At 43.8% G+C, this 23,276-nt stretch overlaps 2 protein-coding genes across 2 annotated transcripts in view; both read right to left on the bottom strand.

The window, feature by feature from the left end:
• The window catches only part of slc24a4b (solute carrier family 24 member 4b), a 30,722-nt gene extending 28,304 nt beyond the window's left edge, over nucleotides 1-2,418 (bottom strand). The window contains exon 1 of the mRNA XM_070849257.1: nucleotides 2,256-2,418. Within this exon, the coding sequence (XP_070705358.1) occupies nucleotides 2,256-2,418 (163 nt within the window). The remainder of the gene's footprint in view (nucleotides 1-2,255) is intronic.
• Nucleotides 2,419-14,614: 12,196 nt separating this feature from the next.
• On the bottom strand, nucleotides 14,615-23,272 carry cpsf2 (cleavage and polyadenylation specific factor 2). The gene is made up of 15 exons (XM_070849577.1): nucleotides 23,149-23,272; nucleotides 22,615-22,781; nucleotides 22,360-22,519; nucleotides 22,156-22,261; nucleotides 21,930-22,059; nucleotides 21,709-21,824; nucleotides 21,219-21,406; nucleotides 20,805-21,095; nucleotides 20,527-20,627; nucleotides 19,986-20,189; nucleotides 19,750-19,902; nucleotides 19,239-19,461; nucleotides 18,663-18,977; nucleotides 17,976-18,110; nucleotides 14,615-15,129 (listed from the first exon to the last, which is right to left on the bottom strand). The coding sequence occupies exons 2-15, from the start codon at nucleotides 22,761-22,763 to the stop codon at nucleotides 15,037-15,039; spliced, it is 2,364 nt and encodes a 787-aa protein (XP_070705678.1). The 5' UTR covers nucleotides 22,764-22,781; nucleotides 23,149-23,272; the 3' UTR covers nucleotides 14,615-15,036.
• Nucleotides 23,273-23,276: the final 4 nt, after the last annotated feature.

The following is a 23,276-nucleotide window of genomic DNA, read 5'->3' on the forward strand; positions in this document are numbered from 1 at the left end:
CAGCCTGCTGCAGCTACCTGTCAGATCCGAGCCCTGCCCCTGCCTCTTGGAAAAAAAAAAAAAACACACCTGTTCTAGTCCCCCATGTGGAGCCCTGTTGCACTCACACGCAGCCCGATCAGCATGCACAACAGCATGTTGCGCCCCACCCCTCTTTATGGAGATGTAACCCAGGAGCAGTGCATCAAATCCCATCCATCTGGACCATTCAGCACATCAACACTCCCCCACACTACTATCAATCAAAAGAGGTGGCAAACACGGGGCACAGATTTTACTGTGACATGACAAACGCTTGTTCCTGATGTGATGGCTGAAAGATGAGAAGGCCACAGCTATTCAATTAGACAGATCTGATTATGGCGAGCTTTTGGGTCTCGTGGGTTCAGAGGGAGGGGGGGGGCATCTGGTTCTCTCTAAAACACTTCTCGTGCATGTCACCTTGACATCCCTCTGCCCCTACTGCTGGTCAGATAGGCTGGAATTCATGAGGAATGCCTTCTGTCAACACCCTCACATGGCCATCACTGTGTGGGTCAGGCAAACTTGATTAAATGAAAAAAAAAAAAAAAAAAAAAAGGCCAGCCATTAGTGACAAGGGGGCTTACTTTGGCTCCCAGTGCCTGCCTTTGGAGATAAGAGATTTGCACTCGCCTGTATGATATCATTCCAGAATAATCTTTTAAGCCTCTTGTTGTTTTTAATGTAATTAATAAAACTCCCAATACATCAGTTTCAGATCTACAGTCAGGCAGCGGTTGTGGCGAATTTACAGCTGCTTTCAGCCATGGGGCCTAAGTGGTTGCAGATGGACAGATCCCAGGTCAGTGTGTGGGGCTGGGGCTTAGGGTTAGAGGCACTTTGAGTATAAAAAAAAAACAAAAACAAAGAGAGACCTTTTCCCTTTCATGCCCACATGCAAGAACACATGTTTAAAATGCAGTATTAAATCTCCCCTGCACTAAAAAAATGTTTGCAATATTCATGTTGGCACCGTCTTGTTGTTCCCTTCATACACACTGCACAGTCCTAGGGGTGTGTTTTGTCTAGTTAACCTGTGATCCCAGTGGTGTGTGTCAGATATCATTCTTCACCAGCAAAATGTCAAGGTTGGTCGTTACATTACATAACTGTGTGTGTGTGTGGGATGCTCTGCGTGTCAGTGTTTGTGCAGGCCTGAGGTAAGAGTTTTGACATGTGTGCATGGGAGGGTGTGCTGTTTGGGGGTGTCCGTTTCTGCGTGTCTGTGCGCGCGCCTGCATGGGCATCACACGCATCACGCATGATCAGCCATCTGAGTCGTTTGCTCAGCGAACACCTCGGGCATCAGCTATGAATATTGTAACATTTAAGCAAAAGCAGCCTGGTGTTTACCCCCCCCCCCCCCCCCTCCACCCACCACCACACACACACTCCATTTTAAATGATCGTCAGTGGCCTCTGCGTAAAATCAGCATCCCTCGGTGGAACCTGGAAGCATGACGATGCTCGAGAGTGACTGAGGTGATCCAGTGTGTGCAATGGTGTGCGAAGCCCCGGGCCAGACGCGATGATGCCAGTATTAACTACGATCCTGAGCTCCAGTGTAGTGTGACCGAGGATGCGCCTGGCGCCAAAATATAAATATATATACTTGGGAAAAAAAATCAAAAATTGCGTGCATTCAGGGGTCGGTCACTGATCGATGTGTGCATGTGGAGCTTGACGTGTGAGTGTGCCGTGATTACGAGCCTGCCTCGCAAATTAAAAACGTGCCGCTGCCACGGCGCGCACACTGCGGCATACAGGCTACGGACAAACAGACGCATGTATCCTCCAACACTGAGGTGTTATTAAAAAAAGAAGAGGCTGTGAGCTGACATTAACATGTGCAGCTGACTTTTACTACTGAGTGTGATTGGCCAGAAACACCGAACGCATCTTGGGCCATTTACTGCATTTTTACCCAAATTACAGACTTCAGACTAAAAAAAAAAAAAAAAAGGGGGGTAGAAACGCGCAATCAGAGGCAAACACATTTTTGGAAAGGAAGAAGGACCTGCTCCTATTTGAAAACACACACGAACACACCGCTGTGATCCCATGTCCTTGACATTAACGCGTTTGTTTCAGTGATCGGTGTGAATGTGGCTCTGATCACCATTAACTGCTGTGCGTGCGGGTGCGTGATTTCACTGCAGATTTCTGAGCTGCTACATGCTCCGTCCTCAGCTCCCTGCGCCCCGGTGCATCTCAGCAGTCTCTCCCCCACTCACCTGTCTTGGTCAACAGCGCCGACATGCTCCACGCCACGAAGAGGACACTGCAGATAAAGCACACCTGAACGAAAAGCATCTCCCTCCTCTTGCGAACTTTAAATATCTTCGCAATTATTGTCTTTTTGGACGCGCTCACGGTGTCGGTGTCGTCCCGCTCCATGCTTCGCAGCTCGGCCGGCGGCCACTTTTTTTTTTGTGCGTCCTTGAGAGCCGAAGAAACTGCCGCCCCGCTTGCCTCTTCACACGGAACACAGCCGGGATGTGGTCCTCATTTCAAGCCGTCCAGGGCGCAGATGGAGAGTAGTGAAGCGGACAGTTTTCTCCCCCACCTCCTCCTCCTCCTCCTTCTTCTTCTTATTCTTCTTCTTCTTGTCTCTAAGAAGATGCCTTTCCGCTGCTGGGACTGGTAGCCTGGGCAATGACACGGCGGTCAAATTCCGATATAGGTCTCCAAATCAATTCAGCGACGCTCCTGAATTCGGATTCTGCAAGAGGATGGGTGTCGGACGGGCTCCCATTGCAACGTGCATCCTGTCCCGTGAGGGAGAAAAAAAAAAACAGCTGCAATATCCTCTATCCGTGTAGTTTCTGTGTTTGGCATAAAATGCGTCAGTGTCCGGTCATAAACGTGAAATCTCTCAGCTGCGCCGTATCGCGAATCCCACGCACCTGCGCCTGTTAAGTGAAACCTATCTGTGTTCATCAAGGTTAATTGTTAAATTCGGGCAGCAGTCGTGCCTCGCTCGGGCGCCTCCCCCTTCACGTGAATCCCTCCTCAGTGCAGAAAAGCCGAGCTGATGAGAGAGGACCATCAGCTGCCCTCCTACCACGCGCCCTTCATCCCCTTCAATGAGACCGGGCCCCTTTAACTTTCCCGAGGACTGCATGTGAAAACAGCCAGTGGGAGGAAAAAAAAAATCATGCTCTCCTTTCTTCTAACTCCCCGCTGTCCTCCTTGAAACCTCCGGACAGCCGCCCATCGATCAGCTGGACCCCGGAGTGTGGCAAAGTGTCACGTTATTTGCGCGTCGCCGTGAGCTCAAACGTGTAGGTTGGATTTGTGCGACGAGGCGAGTCCTATCATGCTGCTCCAAACAAGCGCAACACAACACACCCGTATCCCACCACCGCTGTGTTATGAAACCAAATCCAATATCTTTCTGGGTCCCGAGCACAGCCCCTTTAATAACTGGCCTACAACTCACCTGCTATCCTCATTCTGATATCATGCTGAATAATTGAGGTTATAGATCTTCAGGCTCACGGGCATCAGCGCCCGCTTTTCCCCTCCCAAATCTACAACCATGAAATAATTAGTCATTACCTAAAGGTTTTTTTTTGGCCAAGAGTGTAATGGTTTATACGTTTTGCCCTTCAGAAAATTGCTTCACGCAAACAGAGCTGTTGAGGCTGTACATAGTAGAAATGAATAATGTAATGGGGACCTTTTATGTGAGTGAGGCAGTGGTAAATTAAATGTGGGTAAATATGTCCTGCAGTCAGTGATCATTAAGAGGCAAACAATTACCATTATATGAAAGAAAAAAAAAATCAATTTCGCTGTACGTTCAGAAAAGCATTAAAATGAAAGAGCCTGACTTTCACTTTAATGTGTCGTGAATTTTCCACAAATGTACATGTCAGCTTAAACTGTGAGTCCAGCTGGACTGAGCCTCCACAAACCCCTAATAAGTGTTTGATACTTGGCAGCTCTGCAAATGTGACACCCGTGCCGGCCAACCGAGGGCTCCTTAGAGCCAGGGAGACTCCATGGCAGTGATCTGTGAAGGTCAGGTGCCACTGCTCACCTGTTACTTGGTGCTATCTGTTATCACCTGGAGCCTCCTGGAGAGGAGGTAATTGGACATTTTCATTCCCTCGACTCTAAAATGCAGCCTACATTGTATGGAGAGATCACTATGTTAATAGACACTTTAATAGAAGTAGCCAGTTATTATAATTATCCAATCAAGGGTGATCTAATGTTGTGTTCAGGACAAATACATCACAAACAGACTGGATGTTCCCAAAATCTTATCTTGTACTGCTTCCCCCCCCCCCCTCTTTAAAAGAGTGAGATTCAAAGTTGATTGTTTAAAAGCTCTTGCTAATAGATACAATTTTACAGACAAGCCCTGCTGTTTTCTCTAATGCAGGCCCCCCCCCCCCGTTATTACACAGCAGTATATATATATAGACCGCTCCAGGAATGATTAAGTCTCTTCCAATTGTTGAACTTCTAATTGTTTGGCCCATTCGATTAAAAGCACTTCCACTCAGAAAAATTTACAAGAAATTGTCCCACGTTTTTGGGAAATGTGCTTATTCACCTAAGCCTTTATTGAAGAGTTACCAAGAGTTAGATGAGAGGATTAACGCCACTCTCATGTCTGTCACCTTATGTGTAATGCTACAATCAGGAGTTGGTTAGCTTAGCTTAGCATAAAGACTGGAAATCAGGGGAAACAGCTAGCCTGGCTCTGTCTGAAGGTACCTTTGCACCCACCAGCACCTCTAAAGCTTATTCGATTAATCTTTGCAAAAACTCAAGTGTTAGAATAACAATTTGTGGTATTACAGGGGGGTTATGTGATGGACTATTTTTTTGCAGTGTGCAGTCACGTCTTGTCCTCAACAAACTGTTGTAACCATATTTTGTAACTATTGATAACAAACTATTGATCTTTTCATCTAATTCTTGTCAAGAAAGCAAATAAGCACATTTCCCAAAATGTCAGACTAATAATAATGCATTTTATTTCTAATGCACTTTATATCTGACAGTACAGATCTCAAAGTGCTATTCACGTTAACTCAATCGTGTCTCAAAATCACAAACAGCACACACATGCATGTGTGTGTGAGTGTGTGTGTGTGTGTGTGTGTGTCACAGGACTTGTGAGGCTGCAGAGCAGAGGCGGCTCTTGCTGCCTCCAGGCCTGCTGTGGGTCACCTTAACTGCCAAGATAACAGACAGGAAAGCTGCCGTGCCCTCGCAGCCATCTCCTCATACAGGTTGACAAGGCTGAAACAGCATGTCAACTTTTCCAGCCACCACTGCTGCCCACTTAAGCAAAAACCGAGCAGCAAGTAAGGGTAAAAAGCCTCACACTCCGACACAATCTCCTGCAGACCAAGGTTATGTAAGATCAGTGCTGTCCCTGTTGGTGCAGTATGAGGCAGACCTCCAAACACGTTAGTCGTCATCTCTCAAGAGCATCCAAGACTTGGTGTGTGGGCTACTGGTTGAGTGTAAAAGGCGCTGCAGGTTATTAGTCTGGGCTTTTGGAATCTGTCTGCAGGTCTTGACTCTATCCTGCAGCTTGGGTCTTCACGAACACACACAAACACTCACAGACACGTCAACATGTGTGACCCGTGCCCGTGCCAAGGGATTAGTCCCCTTCAGGCCCCTGCCCACACAGCAGGCAGGCAATTGCGAAGCAATGCCAGGGCCTGCTTACAGAGATTTAGCCACTGCTTTACACTCACTGGCTTGGTCAAACATACACACATGGCCTCCTTTGCCGTCTGCAGGACTGACTGAATGGCCGCTTATCTGCAGCAGAGATAATAATGTGTGTGAACTGTGGTTTGAGCTGCGGGGAGAAGGTGAAATATTGGCTTCGTAGGAGTGTTTTAATGTGCGCAGATGTCAAAAGGAGCAGTCAGTGTAATGTAAATGTGTTGTTTGATATAAATGCCAAGCATGTGTCATGTCCTTGCACAGCAGATCACAAATGACTTGATGTCAAGAGTGTTAACAATGAGCTGTGTGAGTATTGCACAACAATTGCTGTTTGACTCAGCCCTGCTCATTTCAGCGTCCAACTCCATCACTGCTGTGATGATTCATGTGGTTTATTCACTAGTTTAATACAGTTATTAAAATCCAGTCTTTTATGGCTGTACGGCAGAACAATGGCACAGTTCAGTTTTTTTCACATTTTGGACATATTTTTCCAATACAAAATCTACTATGTAGGCTTTTGAATCAAGTACTGAGGGTATGTCCCAGTTAAACAATACACTGTGGATACTTAATGCTGTCAGAGGTTTATCACTAAATAGTGAATGATTATCAGCTGCTTCTATTTACTGTGATAGATGCTGGGATAGATTTTGCTCCCTCTATGTTCACATTTCCATTTTTCTGAGCACTTTAAAGAAAAACTAACCTTGAACGCCACAATATTCCTATTACAACTGAGGAGTCAAAATGCAGTAAAATGCACTTTGGTGTAGTTCAATACACTGCAAGGTTTTGCTACTACAGCCTTACTTGGTCTGGCTTGACCAATAGCCTTTGGTTATGTTGTCTAATGGTAGCAAACTTTAAATAAACATTGGTGTGTAACTGAAATCACCAAGTCATACTTTATGATCTGATGATTATCTATGTCTTTATGACTTTTCTCTATTTGTGTAACTGTAAAACAACATTTTAGCACAGATTACTGATTAATATTTTGATGGTTTATGGTTGTATTACTTGCTCTCATTTAGATGATGATGTGTTCAATATACTCACTTGTGAGCATCTTGGGCAATAAAGGGAACAAAAGTTACAGTCTTGCTTTAAGGATTAAATATGCAAATTTGAAAATCTGCAATTCCATGACAACAGGACAAACTCAGGTAATACGTTCCCCAAAACAGTGGGGAACTTACTGGTTAATGCTAACGGCTGTAATAATTGTGATGGACACAAAAGAGGAAGTCAAGTGACGTTATAATAAAGTAAGAGTCCTTGTTGTCTACTGTTCCCAACCCAAAAACAAAGCAGTTATTTAATCCAAAACTTTGATATTTCCTTCAATCTAACAAATTAGTTTTTGTGCCTAAACCTAACCAAACCACCATTGTATTGTTGCAATAAATGCATTTATTTCTCAACAGAGATTTGCAGCAGTTTTGGAAAGCACAGACGAATGATGTCGTCCCGCAGATGGTGTCATCAGATATTTTTCTGGTTTAACTTTGAGGACGTGTGCTACAGAAAATGGATCTCGAGATGAGATTGTCTTGTTTTTGTCTCGTCACATCAGAAAAGTTCAAGCATTCAAAAACTTTGTGATTAAGATAACACTGTAAAAACTCCAATATAATTGTGAGTATAGCTTTAAATTCTCTGTGTTTATATGACACAAAGGGAGAAAAGGGCAGTTGGAATACAGTACGCCCTTTCGGAGTGTTTGCACAGTAGCTACACGGCGCTGGGATATCCCGTGTATAAGTGAGGCTGATTCTGCTGAGGTATGTTTGTGGTGGATAGAGATGACAAGGTGACACTGAGCCAAAAAAGGAAGTGTGACACCATCCATTAATGCACTGCTGGCATTGTAACGAATATTTTACTAATTATCTGAAGCAAGTAGACAGATGGAGGGAGAAATATCCCCAGCTCTGAACCATTTTTTCTCTCAACCTGCCAACTACTGCCAAAGCCCACTTTAGCCAACGGCTGGTACTAACAGTACAGTACAAGCTCGCCGTACATGCACACACACAGGAAGCGTCTCTGGAGACCTGCTGATTTTTACTCCTTGCATAAGCTCCTCAGTCAGCAGCAGGAAAAATGAAATATTAATCAAGAGTGTTGAGCATTCTGTGGCAGCACTGCAGGTTTATTTGTATGCCTGCTCAGGTGTGAAGAGTAAACAGGGCAGAGAGGAGCAACAGAGTCTAATCTGTGTATTCTGAAGGCAGAAGTCATCTCCTGCACTGCTCGCTTCATCTTCCATGACATGAAAACTCACCCATACCGCTGTCAACAACATAAGGCAACTCAGTCAACTCCAGAGAGCCAAAATCAGGACTAAACTTTACGTTTCATGCAGTGCTTTTTATGCTGTGGCTACGTGAAATACAGGGTTGTAAGCTCCGACAAAATGTTGGAAGCCTTGATTTGAGATTTTGTTGCAAAACTACTGTTTCAAGGTCAAGAATGTACTTTCATGTTCAATTTGAGGCTGCTGTTCGCGCTGAGGGTGTTCGTGTTATTTTGTCTACCCATTTTATATGACAAATCTGGGCCTGATAACAGGAAGCAGACTTTTGCTACTGTAGAATAAAATGTCTCTTCAACACGTCTGACCAACTATCTCATCTCGTCACTTGTTGTTTTACTTCTGTGTTAATTATTCCTCAAGCTGTCACTTCTAATTCATTATTCTGGTGACAAACTCACCAGTTCTACCAAACACTCTTGTTGTTCACTTACTTTCCTTCAATAAACTGCACTTCATCTATCAAAACGTCACACTCGTACCCTCGGCTCAAGATATCAAATCGGCTTTTTTTTTTTTTTCCACTGGAGCTTGAGCATCACGACTGTACGAAATTGGACGACATTCACTGTTTTAGGCGCTCTGCTGCCTAACGACGGATAGTGGCCAGAGGAAAAAGACTGGCCATATCTGAAAGCCATTTGTAATGAGCTGCACATAAATAACTTCATTATTCTTTTGTCTGCAGAGAAGAAAGGGACGGGTAGGCAGGCAAAGAGCAACCTTTTCCCCTTTGCAAAGAACAGTGGAGAGTCCCATTCAGCCTGACCAAAGAGGTTATGCCAGTAGAAACATGCAGCCCATTCATTGTGGGGAGATAACATCAGAGTTGCAGAGACAGGGCCACAAAGTCTATATTAATACAGCCAGCAGTATACCCTGAAACAGAGGGCAAGTGAGGGTGAGTTCTCCAACTTCATACACTTGGAGCTGGGGATGGAGGGGTGCGCAATAAAGTCAGCGAGCCAGTAAATTTCCCTGCTGTGTGATTTCATCACCACGCACACCTCCATACTGGACACAAAAGTTATAGGCACTGTGTGGTGGGAGGATGAGTAGGAGTTGTTAATGTCATAGTGTTATTATTCATAAGCAGGCACGAGGACTGAAATGTGCCTTTTGATGAAAAAGTTAGCAGAAATGTTCAAGTAGACTTGTGCTCCGGTACAATTTTACACATGGAGATCAGTTAGCGTCCCACTGGGAGTGCTGCGCTGTGAAAACAGTGGTGTCGTTTCTTCTGTGACAAAAAATAAAAAATAAAAAATTGATGAAACATTTCAGATTGGATCCGCAATGTCAAATTTTTTGCAGATAGCCTGAGTTATTGTGATTTTAAAGACGTGGGTTTAAAGACCAAGCAGGGAGAGTCCAAGACGCTACTGAATTGTGGGAATTGTAGGATCCAGTGTTTTTGAAGGTTAACCCATACTAGAGTTCTCCCTGGGATTGGCTCGAGCCCCCCTCCCCCTTAAGAATAGGCAGTATGGAAAATGTATGAATGAACCCTTACTAGTGACTGCAGGGCAAGGTCAACCTCTGCCTCTTGTGATTCTTCCTCCTTAATGAAAGTGCAATGATAAAAGGAAGTAAAGTAACCGGTGAATGACCCCTATTAAAATGATACATTCATCCAGTGGCTTAATGCTGGACTAGCAACCAGGGTAAGTGGGCAGCTGTCTGGGGGTCTGGGTAGAATTACATTTTGCAGTCTTTTAAATGCATAGATCTAATAATAATAATAATTTCATGTTCAAAGTGTGTATTTCTTTTATCGCATTAGGTTTTACCGCATAAAAACTTGAGACTTGAATTTTTTGCTCTGCTCAGGTCTCAAGCCAGCCTTGAGTAGGTCAACTCCCACAGTGGTTGGACCAAAGCTGACGTTTTTTGAGGCTTAAATTTGGCGCCTGTCTCAAGCGTACAGTCCTTGAAGTTATCATATTATATATATATGTGTGTGTGTGTATATATATATATATATATGTATATGTATGTATATGTGTGTGTGTATGTATATATATATGTATGTATATGTGTATATATATATGTATGTATATGTATATGTGTGTGTGTGTGTGTGTGTGTGTGTGTGTGTGTGTGTGTGTGTGTGTGTGTGTGTGTGTGTATATGTATATATATATATATATACACATATACATATATTTACATATATTTTGCATCTGGCATGAGATGACTAGAATAAGCCCCAAAAGAGAACACAAGTGACAGAAAGCTTTAGCCAATCTAAAAGAAATTGTGGCATACGTTCCTGTGATGGGACACTATCAGACTTTGTCTGAGCCTCGCTTGTGTTGTTCAACAAGTTAAAGCAAGCAGAATAATTTGGACATTCTGTCTGACCTCGGTCTGCAGACCACCGCTCAGAGTGCTGGCATCTAAACTGAACTGCATGAAGATAAACAGTTGTAGTGCTGAGTCACTTCTCTGGATTCACACTCCTCGGCCAGGCCTCTACTTGTTTTCACATCAACGTCATTCACTGCAGATGATTCAGCCTTATTACACGGCCCTGTGTCATGCCAGAGAGGCACCCTGAGTTTAGGAGAGACGTCTGCAGGGATAAACACAGAAAGCTAATCCTCATCATGTTTTCTGAGCTTGAATTAATCATCGGCAGGGTCTCCTCACAGCTCTCAAGGCGGTGTCAAGCATGTCACGTCGGATCAGGCCGGTTACTTCTGATGTGCTGAGCGGAAAGAGCAGGGCAGCCAGGCTGCATTCTGCTGACTGGCTGGAACCACATGTCAGCCTGAATGCAGTTTGCTAAGAGGCTGATACTCCCCTCATCCAAGAACGTGTTTCCTGATCCTATTGCCTACGTCGCCTCAAGTTACGGACAACCAATTGGTCATGTTTGTTTTGCTCTGGGAGGAGAAGAATGTGCTGTTTTGTACCCAGGCCAAGCAAAACAATCTCATATGATCTGTCCTAAATATTTAGTCACATACACATGACGGCTAAGTCATCCCTGCCAGAGAACCAGTCAGGATCAGTCCCAGCTATGACTGCGCCCAACAAAATGCTTTGTTTTATCAAAAAGGAAAAATGGCAGCTGCAGTATTGTGGACCGTGGATAATCTGGCAGCAAGTGCCTTCGTGGATTTGTGCTCGTGAGCATTCCCGCTTTGTGGATGGGTGTGAAGAGCAGGTTGCATAAGAGGATCACCTCCATAATGGTGTAATTCAGGATTCCTGCGTAACATGGCCTGTCTGTGTGTATCTTAAAGAGTGGGTGGGCAAGAATGGCTCCTTTACTGAAGGACCATTACCACGGGACGATGCTGGCACATGGGGATTAAACCACAGAGGCAGGCATTGGGGAATAGATGGAGGAAAAAGCAAGAGGAAGCCTAGAGGAGAATTACAATGTGAACAGTGGGAATGTGTGAGGGGGGGATTAAATGAAAAGACTGAAAAAGCAAAACGAACAGTTTCAATTTACTCACCAGCGGGTGAAAAACCTTCAAAAGACTACTTTTGGGTTCTAAATGTTGTGCCAAGCTAGCTGTTTGCCCTGCTTCCAGTCTTTAAGCTAAAATAAGCTAATCATCTCATTACTCATGTTAGTAAATACTGCATTCGCACAATGTTGGAAGAATGAGAAGACCAGTAAAACCTCCCATCATATCAACTTGACAGCATTAACACATTATTGTATATTAAATATGGGATGTTATTTAGATGTAACCACCACCTTGGTTTTAAACCAAACGAAATGACATGAGCGTGGCACAGTCATAAAAATGGTATCCCTCTTCTCTTAGCAGGAAACCAAAATGTCAAACTAGTTCTTTAACCTTTCTGCATCGTTGGTTTCCTGACTCACTGTTTGTCGTTCTCTCTTTATTTCGCATTTTGTCAAAGGGTGAGATGAAAGCGGACCAAAAGTAAGGAGGCATAGCTACAAATGTTTTAATGTCTAGCAACTGTCACTATGTCAAAGGACTGCTTTGTATTCATTTACAACCTGTGCTTAAGCTTGTAAAACACCAGTAATAAAGCTCCCGAAATCAACGTGATGTCCATTTGGGCAGAGTGACAAGTTCCATTTTTAGAGCTGGGTATCATGGGATTTTTGTGCCTTGTGCTATGTTTGAATATTGTGAGGTTTCATAGAAATCCGTCCCCTTTTCACTTTATTACATTGATGTCATTGGCATTAAGTGGTCTGCTTAGTGAGTAGACCGGGAATTCAAAAGGGATTAAACTCATTCATCCTCCAATCCACACAGATGAATGGATACACACGACCAAGATGCTCCGTTTTGAGTACCGTTTCCTGCCAGTGAGTACAGTGTGAAATGCAGAGGGGTGGTCACCCTGGAGCCAGGTTTTTATGGATTAATGATTTGACGTGGTCTGACAGATTGGCAGGGCACTTGTTGAGTTGAGAGCAGATCTCCCTCTGGCCTCCAGGGGGCAGAGCGGCCTCAGTGCCCTAGGGCGACTCTGCCCTGTGCTCTGGGCTTAGCTGCTTGTTACATTAAAACAGGGGCTTCTGTGACAGAGTCAGCATTATGAAAGCTAAGAGGATTAGCTGATGGACATTTCTGGCATTCCCGGTCAATTATCAAAATGAAAAGCAGTGACTGGGCAGGGCTGGCATGCTCTGTGGTACAGAAGAGCTCCTCTCTCTCCTCCTCATCTCCACTCTCGCTCTCTATCTCTCACTCAGCTCCTGTCTGTCACAGGTTACTGAGGTTTAGGCGAGGAGAGAAAAAAAAAAAAAAAAAAAAAAGAAAGAAAAAAAAAAAGAAATAAATAATGGCATCATTGATGTGTTTGTGGACATGAAAGTTTTTTGTTTGTGTGTGTCTGTGTGTGAGCCACAGATTAAAAAAGAGCATTTAAATTTTAATGTTTCTAAAGTGCAGAACTGTATGTTATGCAACTGTATAAAAACCCGGCCTGCACGTCAGCCAGCCATCCGTGCTCAAGTCTAACTCCTCCAACCATGTGCATGATCACCCCCCCCACACATACACACTGTAAGGCTGCTCGCTTTTACTGTCCTACGTGTGTGTATGTGTGTGTGCACCCCTCTGTGATTGCTTAACAGGCCATCAGTGTAGGAGGAGTCACCATTATGATGTACATGGGATGATGAAGAGTTGAGGGCGATATAGAGGAGTTGTGTATGTGTGTGTGTGTGTGTGTGTGTGTGTGTGTGTGTGTGTGTGTAGGGAGGGAGGGAGGGAGGGAGGGAGGGTTGTTTTGGTATATCCATAAAAGTGGCATTCCGCAGCTGCCTGTGTTAAGGATCTACCCCGGGGATTCACACAACGCTGCAAACGTAATCAACCGAGTCAATGTGCCACCACGGCTGCGGTGGACACATCTCTCCAGCAATGACACCCTGCCTCCCCTCCATCCTCAACGCCGGCAACATTCCCCTCTTATCACCCAACTTTCTAATACACCGGTTAGACCTCACTGGAGCACAGCAGAGGTGAGGCTGTACATCCATGTGTGCCTGGAAAAGATAAGAAAACAAACTGCTGAACCGTTTCATTATTTTTTACCCCGTCACAAACAGCCGGGGAGCTGAACAGTTTTTTTTTTTTTTTTTTTTGCTGCGAGAGACAGTTGCCTAAAATACAGAGAGAACGGTAATCCTGGCTCACTACATAGCAGGCTGAATAATATTCAATCCCAGTTATCACTTCAGGGACAATGTCATCTCACCACTGTATTACAGATGGTCCTGTTGCATGGGCAGATTTGATATGGGTATTCAGAGGCCGGTTAGATACAGCTGAAAAATGTCTCCATCTGGTGTTGCTGCAGTTACTGGTTGACCTAGTAGGCGGTAAATCTTGTGTGGAGATAAACAGCACATGCAAAAAAAAAAAAAAAAAAAGGTCACATCAAATATGGATCGGGCTGGGAATGATACCTTTCATTACCTTGGTTTGAACTATACTAACTTTTTTTCAGTTAACGAAATTATCCAAATTCAGAGTACACATGATGCTCATTGAGCCTCGTAGATGGTTCTCTCCTGTGGCTCTGGAGGAGATTTGTCAAAATTGAGTAAATTAGCCTGATGACGTCATAAGAGTTGTCTCAGTTTGGGTTTGAGACATCAAATTTGTTACAGAATGTATCCTGCGTTACAAGCTGAAGGTGCAACATGGAGGGTTGGATGAAGGTTCAATGAAAGATGCTATCAAATTGCATTTTGGAAAGTGTAGGACCCGGCTTTTTCTTTTTTTTTTTTTGGAACAAGGAGCTAAAACTCAGGATAGCGTGGCCTTAGACTATTTTCTTCCAGTTTGTCTCGCTTAAGGCCCCCACTTTCATGCCATAATAAATCACTGCACTACCCCTTTAATGTTGGCTTGGCAAAAGCAGCCATACAAGAACTTTGCTTAAATAAAATACTGTATAAAATGCCTAAATTTTCCCCAATAACCTGAAAATATATGCTGAAAAAAAACATGTAAATAAGACTATGGCTTTACAATAGGATGCAATATATCAGTTTTTGATGATTGATGCCGTCACATTTTGGTCAGCACTTAAAAAGCAATAAGATTCAACTGTGAAAGAAAAAGACTGTTTTAATGACAGAATAGGAGGGGGGACAACATCCTGTAGTCCAGCCAGTGCATTAGGATGTTACTGTACAGTGGGTCGAGTTTTGGGAACATCAGGATTCTACAGTCTGTTCACACGGAGAGTCCTGGGGAAAGCATCTGCCTCTCACTTTGTGGAGGTAAACTAACAATAAAAAAAAAAAAAAAATATTATCTGAAAAAAAAATTATAAAAAAAGGGAAAATGTACAATAAGGTTTGCAGTGAAACAGCTGGAGCCACCCATGAGGCTGAGGTAGCCTGAGTGTGGTACACTCTTCTCCTCTGGGTAAAGTCCTCGTAGAGGATTGTCTCTGTGTTGCTGTGGTATGCTCTTCTGCGGCGTGTCCTCCTCCTCCTCCTCCTCCTGCTGCTGTTGCTGCTGCTGCTATACCACAGCGTACTGCTGATACAGCAGCTCCCGGATCTTATAGTAGTCGTCACACAGGCAGCCTTCCAGGCCAATGCGTCCAGCCTCCGTCTGGACAGAGAGGACCAAGATGCAAAGGTCATATGGGTCCTTGTATAACAGTCACTCAATTTTTCTACTATAGTGCGGGTGAATACCCAATTCTGATTGGCTGTGGGTTGTCCATTAATATCTGATAATGGACAGCTACAAAGTAGCTCCAGTCAAAGTGTGTTGTTCATCGATCTAAACTAAGTACATAGTATCAGCCAGTATCTAACATGAGTAACCACTGCATGAAAAAAGATCTGAATTATTTCCAACAGTGTGTGTCCTCCTTCAGGTCCTCATCCTCTGAACACCACAGGATGGCGATTGTAAAATAGAAGCTGCAGGAAGTACACTGCCCCTCTGAACTCACTAAGACTTTGCATCACATAAGCGATCATCCCATATCCCGTTCGCTCTTCACCTCGCTTCTTCAGGCTGCAGCTGACAGTATGCATGGCTCATATTTGTTCTAAAAATCTTGACATTGATTTGGGGACAATGACATGGCCCGCTAGCTATTCTTGTTGGTAAACATACTGTCAACTTATATTTAATATGTAATTATATTATATATTATAATAGTAATATGTTTGTCAACCGCATGCAGCATGAATGACTTTCAATCTTATTAGCATAGCGCAAGCTTTCTGGTTCACAGCTGAGCCAAAGGCTTCTATGAGCTGTCCAGACCAGAAATATCTCCCAGTGTTAAGTCGCATCCATGGTTCGTCCTATTTACTGGAGTAGTGAATGACATTTGTATTGCATTAAAAATCATAATGTAATCGTAAGGTAATGATTGTTCCAGGTATTAGTCAAGCCCTAAGGTTGCACCAGGAAATCTGAGTAATGGTTTCTGAAAAAATAGATTTTTACTTGCAAACGCATGAAAATATCAATTAATAATCTTCATTTTTCCCCATTATCATGTTATTTCATGCTCACCATGGGATGACAGGATAATGTTCATAATGAGGAATTAATGGAGTCCGTGGAGGCAACTGAGGATGGTTCTTCAGCCTCTGCGTCGTCCATTAATTCTTGATAATGGACACCTCGTTGGGCGTTGTCGCTTCTGTACAACATGGTTTCACCTTTAAATGTGGACGTGCAAGTCCTGTACAGCCCACTGCCTACATCTAAGATAAACATGTTTTCAATTCGTCTCAACAGATGTTCACAGGCTTGGGATTTAAATGTCTAATGAAGCAATCCACTTTAAGTTTTCCCATTTAAATAGCGCACACAGACACACACACACAAACACACATTCCTTTAACAGCCTTAGTTCTCTTTGATTTCATTTTCTGGGTTGCGTCTATTTTAAGTTCTTGTCAATTATGCATTTTGTTGTTGGGATCCTGGCTCATTCCTACTTTTCCTTTTACTTTAGGTCTTAAGTTCTGGCTGTGAGTCTTTTTTTTTTGCGTGTTTCTTTTGAAGTGAGATGTTTTCATATGCCACTGGGGTTTTTTTATCCTACTTAAGAGAGCTGTATTTGTTTCTCTTTGTGTTTAATGTTCCATTTTGTGTTAAGCACAATGGTATAGTATTACGTAAACAAACATTAAAAGGTTCTCCATAGGACATTCAGTACATTAATATAGCATTAAACAACTATTTGCTATGTAAAGACACTGTGGAGTAATGGTACCCTGAGCAGGGAGTCACAGCCATTCAGTGTGTTCTAATTAGATATTTTCTGTTCATTTTCTTTGGTCGCACATGCATGTTAGTGCATGCAAGTCTGTGAGGAGACCTGTAGCACAGTGACACAGAGCTGAGGAGTCGGAGCCGCTGCCCAGCAACAGACTCAGCTAAGCTACTGAGCTAACAAGGTAGCACAAAAGCAAAGAGAGGTTGTCAGTGAGAATAGCTGAGAGACCTGACCATGGAGCTGCCACGGGGGCAGTGGGGGAACGGGGGAGGGAGGTTTGAGGCACACATTTGCTTTGATTTGAGAAGAAACACACTTGTGCTTTATAGTTTAAGACATTATTATCTTCATAGGTAACTTTTTTGTAAATACTTACCCTAAAATTGACCAAAGCACATTTCTAAACAGTATACTCCATTGCACACAACACCACGTAATTGTAATTATTGTTATTTGATTTAGGTTCACAACCAATACCACACATCAAAAGATTTTCATATATAATCGACAACCTAATGCCTTGGTCCATGTTTCTCTAGACTAGTGATTAAGCTGCTGAAAAACAACCTGCACACTGTGCTGAGCAGCAATGACTGCTTGGGATGCACAATCAATCACCAAACAAAGGGAGAAGCTGAATGTGTCATACTGCTTTACAACAGTATTAGTGTGTCTTATGGGGACGGTTTTCAACTGTGCACCGCTACTTGTGATGGCTCACAGTCAACAGAATCTAAGACAATAAATACTCCTGTCATTAGTGATGTATTCATTCTGTGCCTACTTGTTGTTGCAGTGATTAATTATTCTCTTCGAGTAGTGTCGAAGGCTTTGAAGGGTACAATAGAAGCTCCTGGAGGATACAGACAGGAGATGTGAAAGGCCTTTAAAGTTTTGTTGGAGGCATCTTGTCTGGACACTTAATACTCTTAAGTGTTGTACAGGTCCTTTAATTCTACATTCTTTTAATTTCATTAAAGCATTTGCTATATATCAGCTCTGCAAGTGCTGTCCACAGAGTCCTAAATATGGACTAATAAATATGGACTAATACCAGCTCAACATTTTAATTGCGTGGTTTTGGCGAAAAACAAGCCTGTGCCATATGTCTTCTGCGTTGGCCACTTTCCCTGTTGAGGGCTAGTGGTGACTAGCGCTGCAGGGAGCTGATGGATAGCATGCTTGCAGAGCCAATGGGAAGGACACTCACCCTGCGGACGGCCACCATGTTGTTGCAAACCAGCACCCCTCCCACAAACTCAGCCTGGATGCCCTCTCTCAGCAGGACCTGCTTGAAGTCAGACAGGCGAGGCTCGTTGATGAACACAGACTGATGCCCTGGAATCTGGAGGGAGAACGGAGGAGAGCGCTGAGTAGCTGTGTGAATTGTTCATGCGCCCTTGTGGATAGATGGCACCAGAATTGCATTTCCCATGGCTATCTGTTCTGTTCACCTCTAGACTCACCTTGGGGAAAAACGTTCCCTTATCCTTTCCTGACAAGGAGTCTTAGGAAATGGAAAAATAAAAAGTTTTTGGCCATCAGCTGCAGCAGCTGCTGGGACGTAAAAGTGATCGGTTGCTTGTACAGGCCATATTTATTATTAGGTTAGCTTCCAAATGAGAAGCAGGATAAAGCACTCCATTAAGGCTTCTTCCCGTAGGAAAATGTGCTCCTCAGTGAAGTGGAAGACATCTAATAAGCAGCTCTTAAACCTGGAAATCCTTGTATTCATAGATTCTGGATTTTTCAATTAGGGAGAGGGAGCTGGATTTAAATATAACATTTTTCAGTGGGCAAAAAATATCAGACACCAATTATAATTCCAAGCAATGTGGAGAGAATCTAATGATATATCATTGCAACAACTTTGCTTGACAGTGTTTGTTGGGCTAACCTCGTGTGGAGGCAGTGGCTCCAGCGTGGGAATGACATCACTCTCTTCAGACATCTCCTTCTCGTCCTCCCCAAACAGGTTTTTTATGGCACGCTGTGCTGCCACCGCCGTGGCGCTGTGATCGATGCCCAAAACGGGGGCGATGTCCATGGCCAGCTCGCCGTCCTCTGCCTCCTCTTTCACCCCCTCCTCCAGCATCACGCCTGTGTCCACCTTCACCACGCGCATGTCCAGCACGCCGTCGATCCAGGCCAGCTCAGTGTCTTTGGCCTTGCAGAACTGCAGAGAGCTCACCAAGGAGTCTTTCAACCGCACCTTTACCGTGAGAAGATGAGACGAGATGAAGACATTGAGCGGTCACGGAATGGTTGCTTTTATGCTTCAGCTGTTGCTAAAGAAATCAACCATGTAGCAGTTAACTTCTCGGCTCGATTGCCAAGCAGGTTGTAAAATGCAAAAAAAAAAAAAAAAGACCTGATAAAGACAGATTTATTTTACTATTTCACAGCAGAATGTTTTAGACTTGAATCTACAAAACCAAGTTAGTAAACCAAGTAGGGCTTTGCTGAGGCTGACCTGGTAGATGTGTGTTTCGCTGGTGGCGTCTATAGTCTCCTGCAGCTTGGGTGTGTAGACTTTGATGTCCTTGCTGAAAGCCTTGCAGGACTCAGCCAGGTCGAGGCTGGCTTCTGGAGGCCCATGAACGATCACCAGCTGTCTGGGCTTCATCTGATTAATAATCTTCTTGATGGAGTCACCATCAGAGCGACCTTCGTAATCTATGTATGTTACCCTCGCTCTGTGGAGGGAGGAAGACAGAACAACGCTTTTTAGTACTGCTGATTTGTCAAACATTGTTTAATACAGGCAAAGACAAGATTTCTTGATAGACTTGTCATTTATGCGAGAGAGAGGTTTGCTGAGCAGACATAACCTTTTCTTTCTGCTGCCCTTTCAAACAGTAGCGCTCATTTACACCTGGAGGCCATCCAACACACCACAGCGCTGTGCCATTGGCCACTGATCAGCTCTGGTGGCAGTTACAGGAGCTTGTAACAGACACAGACAGATTTAAAGGATCACTGACCTAATTTCAAGATTTTCTATGCTGGAGATGCATTTGGTGGGAACAACAGAAAGATCCTGATCCATGGGCTCATCTCCATTGGTCAACCCGGATTCCAGCTTGCTTTTCTCCTCCTCTGTGGCTTGCAGTTCAGGAACCAGAAACTCTTCTAGCCTGTGGGAGAACGATAATGGTTGATTGACGATGGCATTCTGCACTCTGTAATCTGATGATCGCGTGTAGCAGTGTCGTAGTACCTGATGATTTCCCCATACTCATCCCATTTGATTCTCTCTTCGTGCGAAGGGAACATCGGATACGACTTTTTGGCTTGCTTGAAGAAACTGCCTTTGCGGCTCCCCTCTGCCTTCATCATCAGGTCGTGGTGTTTCATTTTCACCGCAGCTGGCTGATCCAGGTCATCGTCCATATCGCTCTCGTCGCTGGAGTCTACATCCACCCTGCAGGTGCATGAAATCAACATTAACTGTGTGCATGCAAGTTGAATTTTTACCAAGGACAGACAACAGATGGTTGTTCTGTTGCAGAGCATCTTTTTAAGTGTCATGACTCATCTCCCATTCACAGATTTCCATTTAAATAGCCTGTTTTACATTTGCAATCTAGAGCACCATTTACATTTCTGTTGGATTTTTGCATAATTGAAAGTAAAATGATATAAAATCACATGTTTTATTACACTGTCAGGCATTAAGCAGCATCAGCAAGACAATCAACAAAAAAACACCCAACCCTTAAGCGCGCAGTTAATCCCTGTTTGTTTTTACTGGGACTTACTCTTTTGCTTGTTCAAGCTTTTTAGCTGCTTCTTTCTTTATTTTATCCTTTTCAAGATATTCCTCCAGCTCCTTGCCTTCGAGCTTCACTCTTTTCCTCACCTGTCATAATGAGAAGGGTGAAAGATGGGTATGGTGCAAATGATACAATGACACATTTTGTTGTTTCCTCAGCTGGGTATGAATGTGACAGACGGGAGCTTCCCATGGGGCAAACGCTGCATGAAGAGATAAAAACTCTCTGTCATGGTGAACCAGCATCGTGGCAGCAGGTCTCACCTCCAGATCCAGCATCTTCTCTCCGGGGTTGTCGATGAGGTAGCGGGCCAGGGTTCCAGGTGTAGTGCGGTAGGTCAAGATGACGGAGTTTTTGGCGTCTTGGCACCACTGGATGAAGAGCTCTCTGGAAAAGCCGGACTCCAGGTCCGGCTGGCTGCAAAGCACCACCTTGGGGCTGGGAACCCGGGACAGGTCGGCCAGACTGTGGCAGAGGGTCAAGTGGCGGAACTGGAAGGGGTTGTTTCTCTTGTCTTCAAAACACCTCATGAGCTTATCACTCATCCACTCCACCTACAAAAAGCCAGAAGATTACCAATCAGTGCATTTGGCCAATAGTGTGACTCTCTAACTATAATATTAAATGAATAAGGAACAGCACAGAGTCTTTTAAGTGTGAAAATCTCTGATTGATACCTGGGACTTGGAGAACTCCACCACATTATAGCTGACATTGTTAAGCAGAGCTAGTGGGTAAGCTCCCAGCCCAGCATCCTTTGTCCTCCAAATCTGATCCAGGAGCTGAGCCAGCTCCAACACACGCCCAGCTGTGTCCACGGCAATAAGGACGTTGCCGTTACCACGAAGGGTCTCCATTACATTGGCTGTGAGTAAAAAAATATAAGTTTTCAATTTGGCACTGTTAAAGAAATTGGAAGGGCTGAGAAAAAAAACGTAGGAGTATTATAAAGGAACAGTTTAATCCTTGTTTAACAGAAGTGCTAATAGTTTGGGGAGTCTCATAGTTCCTTTGAATTTCAATTTTGAGATAGAAACCGGGATTCTAAGCTTCATTTGTGAGACCATTGAGACATTGTTAGGCCATCTTAAATGATTATCAATTAAGTTGAAAAAATATGAAATTAAATACATACTGCACTACCACAGTCTTGTGAAGAATACTTACTAAGGAGCATCTCATCTCTTTGTTTGCGACGTGGCTGTACATATGTTGCATTGAAGGAGTCTGTGATGAGTAAGGAAGGGCGACTAATGCTCTCCAACGTGCAGCCGTTGAGGTGGCTAGAGAAGAGAAATGGAGGGAAAAAAAAAAAAAAAGGTGGTATGAACTAGCAGCCAAACTAAAAACTAAATTCCAATTCATATGAATGTTTTATCTGTGCTCACATCTCCCTCTTATGGTTAAAGTCCACAGCATAAACAATCTCCTCCTCCCCGTCCTTCACAATTTTCCAAATGGTGCCTCCTATCATGTGGCCAGCTGGAAGAGGAGTGATGGAAAGACCGTGCCCTTTCCCTGTCGGGTAAAAAGAAACAGGTAAAACATTTTAGTGTGATATAAACAGGGGGGGGGGGGGGGCTCCTGATCTATGAGAGTATGCAACTAACTCACCTTTCAGATTGACAATCTGAGAGTATTTCAACTGCTGAATTTTATCAAAAGCAGAGTCCACATCATCAAGGGTGAACAGTGTGAAATCTTCACTGTTGTTTCGAGACTAAGAAGAAAGAAGGAAATGATTAAGGACGTAACGGCAACCATGCATTATCAATAAATAACTTCACATGCATGACATTTCCCGCGACCCCATCTCACCTGATACAGATCGTACATGAACATCTGACCCATCTTGTAGACAGGGATTGTAGCATAGATAGTGCAGTTTAGACCCAGTTTCCCCACAGCATATGGCAGGGCTCCGAGGTGTATGGGGTCAGGGTGGGAGAGGAGCACAGCATCGACCTGATGAACATATCTGGAGGGGAAACATAGACACCACACGCTCGTTTCGACACACAGGACAAGAGGGGAAACTGATGCGATCAGAGGATGGACGGAGGCCATAATCACCGTTTCATGGCATCGATGACGTCCATGGAGAAGTTCTCATCCCAGCCACAGTCCAGGAGGAAGCGGAATTCATCCACCTGCAGCAGGTAACAAAGGGCCGACTCCTCCTGGACCCCTGACACGGCTGTCAGCTTGATAATGGACGTCATTTTTCTTCAGCAGTCACGCTGAAAATTACATTAGCGTTGAATTATGCAGAGAGAAACGCAGACATAGCAAACAAAACGATGCCACATACGCTGAACAGTGTACGGGCTGACCATGAAACCCATTCAATTCAATCAAAGACAGCAAATAACAAGACGGGTTGCTTGGTATCATACTATAATGCTGCGTAAATTCGGTCTGTGAGATATGTAGTTGGCTAGTAGAGGAACAATAGGTAAATTAAAAGTTTAGTTGCTATCCACAGCTAGTTCGCACAAGACATAACGTTAACAAATTACCCGGCAAAGTCTGTCTATTTAGCATGCGAGCTACACTTTAGCTTGTGCATGTAAGTGACTCCGAACAACAAAGGAACGTTTATCATACCGTTAAATACGAGCTGATGTGAAATTCTTCCCGTTAGAACAGAAACAAAACAAACAGATTATCTCTATTTTTCCAACATTTTGTCTAACGTTTTTGAATGCACACTTTTGCTAGCAGACATGTTAGCC

The sequence above is a fragment of the Pempheris klunzingeri genome, chromosome 18, assembly GCF_042242105.1.
Source record: "Pempheris klunzingeri isolate RE-2024b chromosome 18, fPemKlu1.hap1, whole genome shotgun sequence".
NCBI lineage: Eukaryota > Metazoa > Chordata > Actinopteri > Acropomatiformes > Pempheridae > Pempheris > Pempheris klunzingeri.

Bases quoted from the DNA above. Each gene is read 5' to 3' on its own strand.
- cpsf2 (XM_070849577.1), bottom strand. From the start codon at position 22,763: ATGACGTCCATTATCAAGCTGACAGCCGTGTCAGGGGTCCAGGAGGAG. The intron at 22,520-22,614 runs GTGATTATGGCC...TTTCCCCTCCAG, and splicing joins GTCATCGATGCCATGAAACG to ATATGTTCATCAGGTCGATG. The intron at 19,462-19,749 runs GTCAGTGATCCT...CTCCCTCCACAG, and splicing joins ATAGAAAATCTTGAAATTAG to AGCGAGGGTAACATACATAG.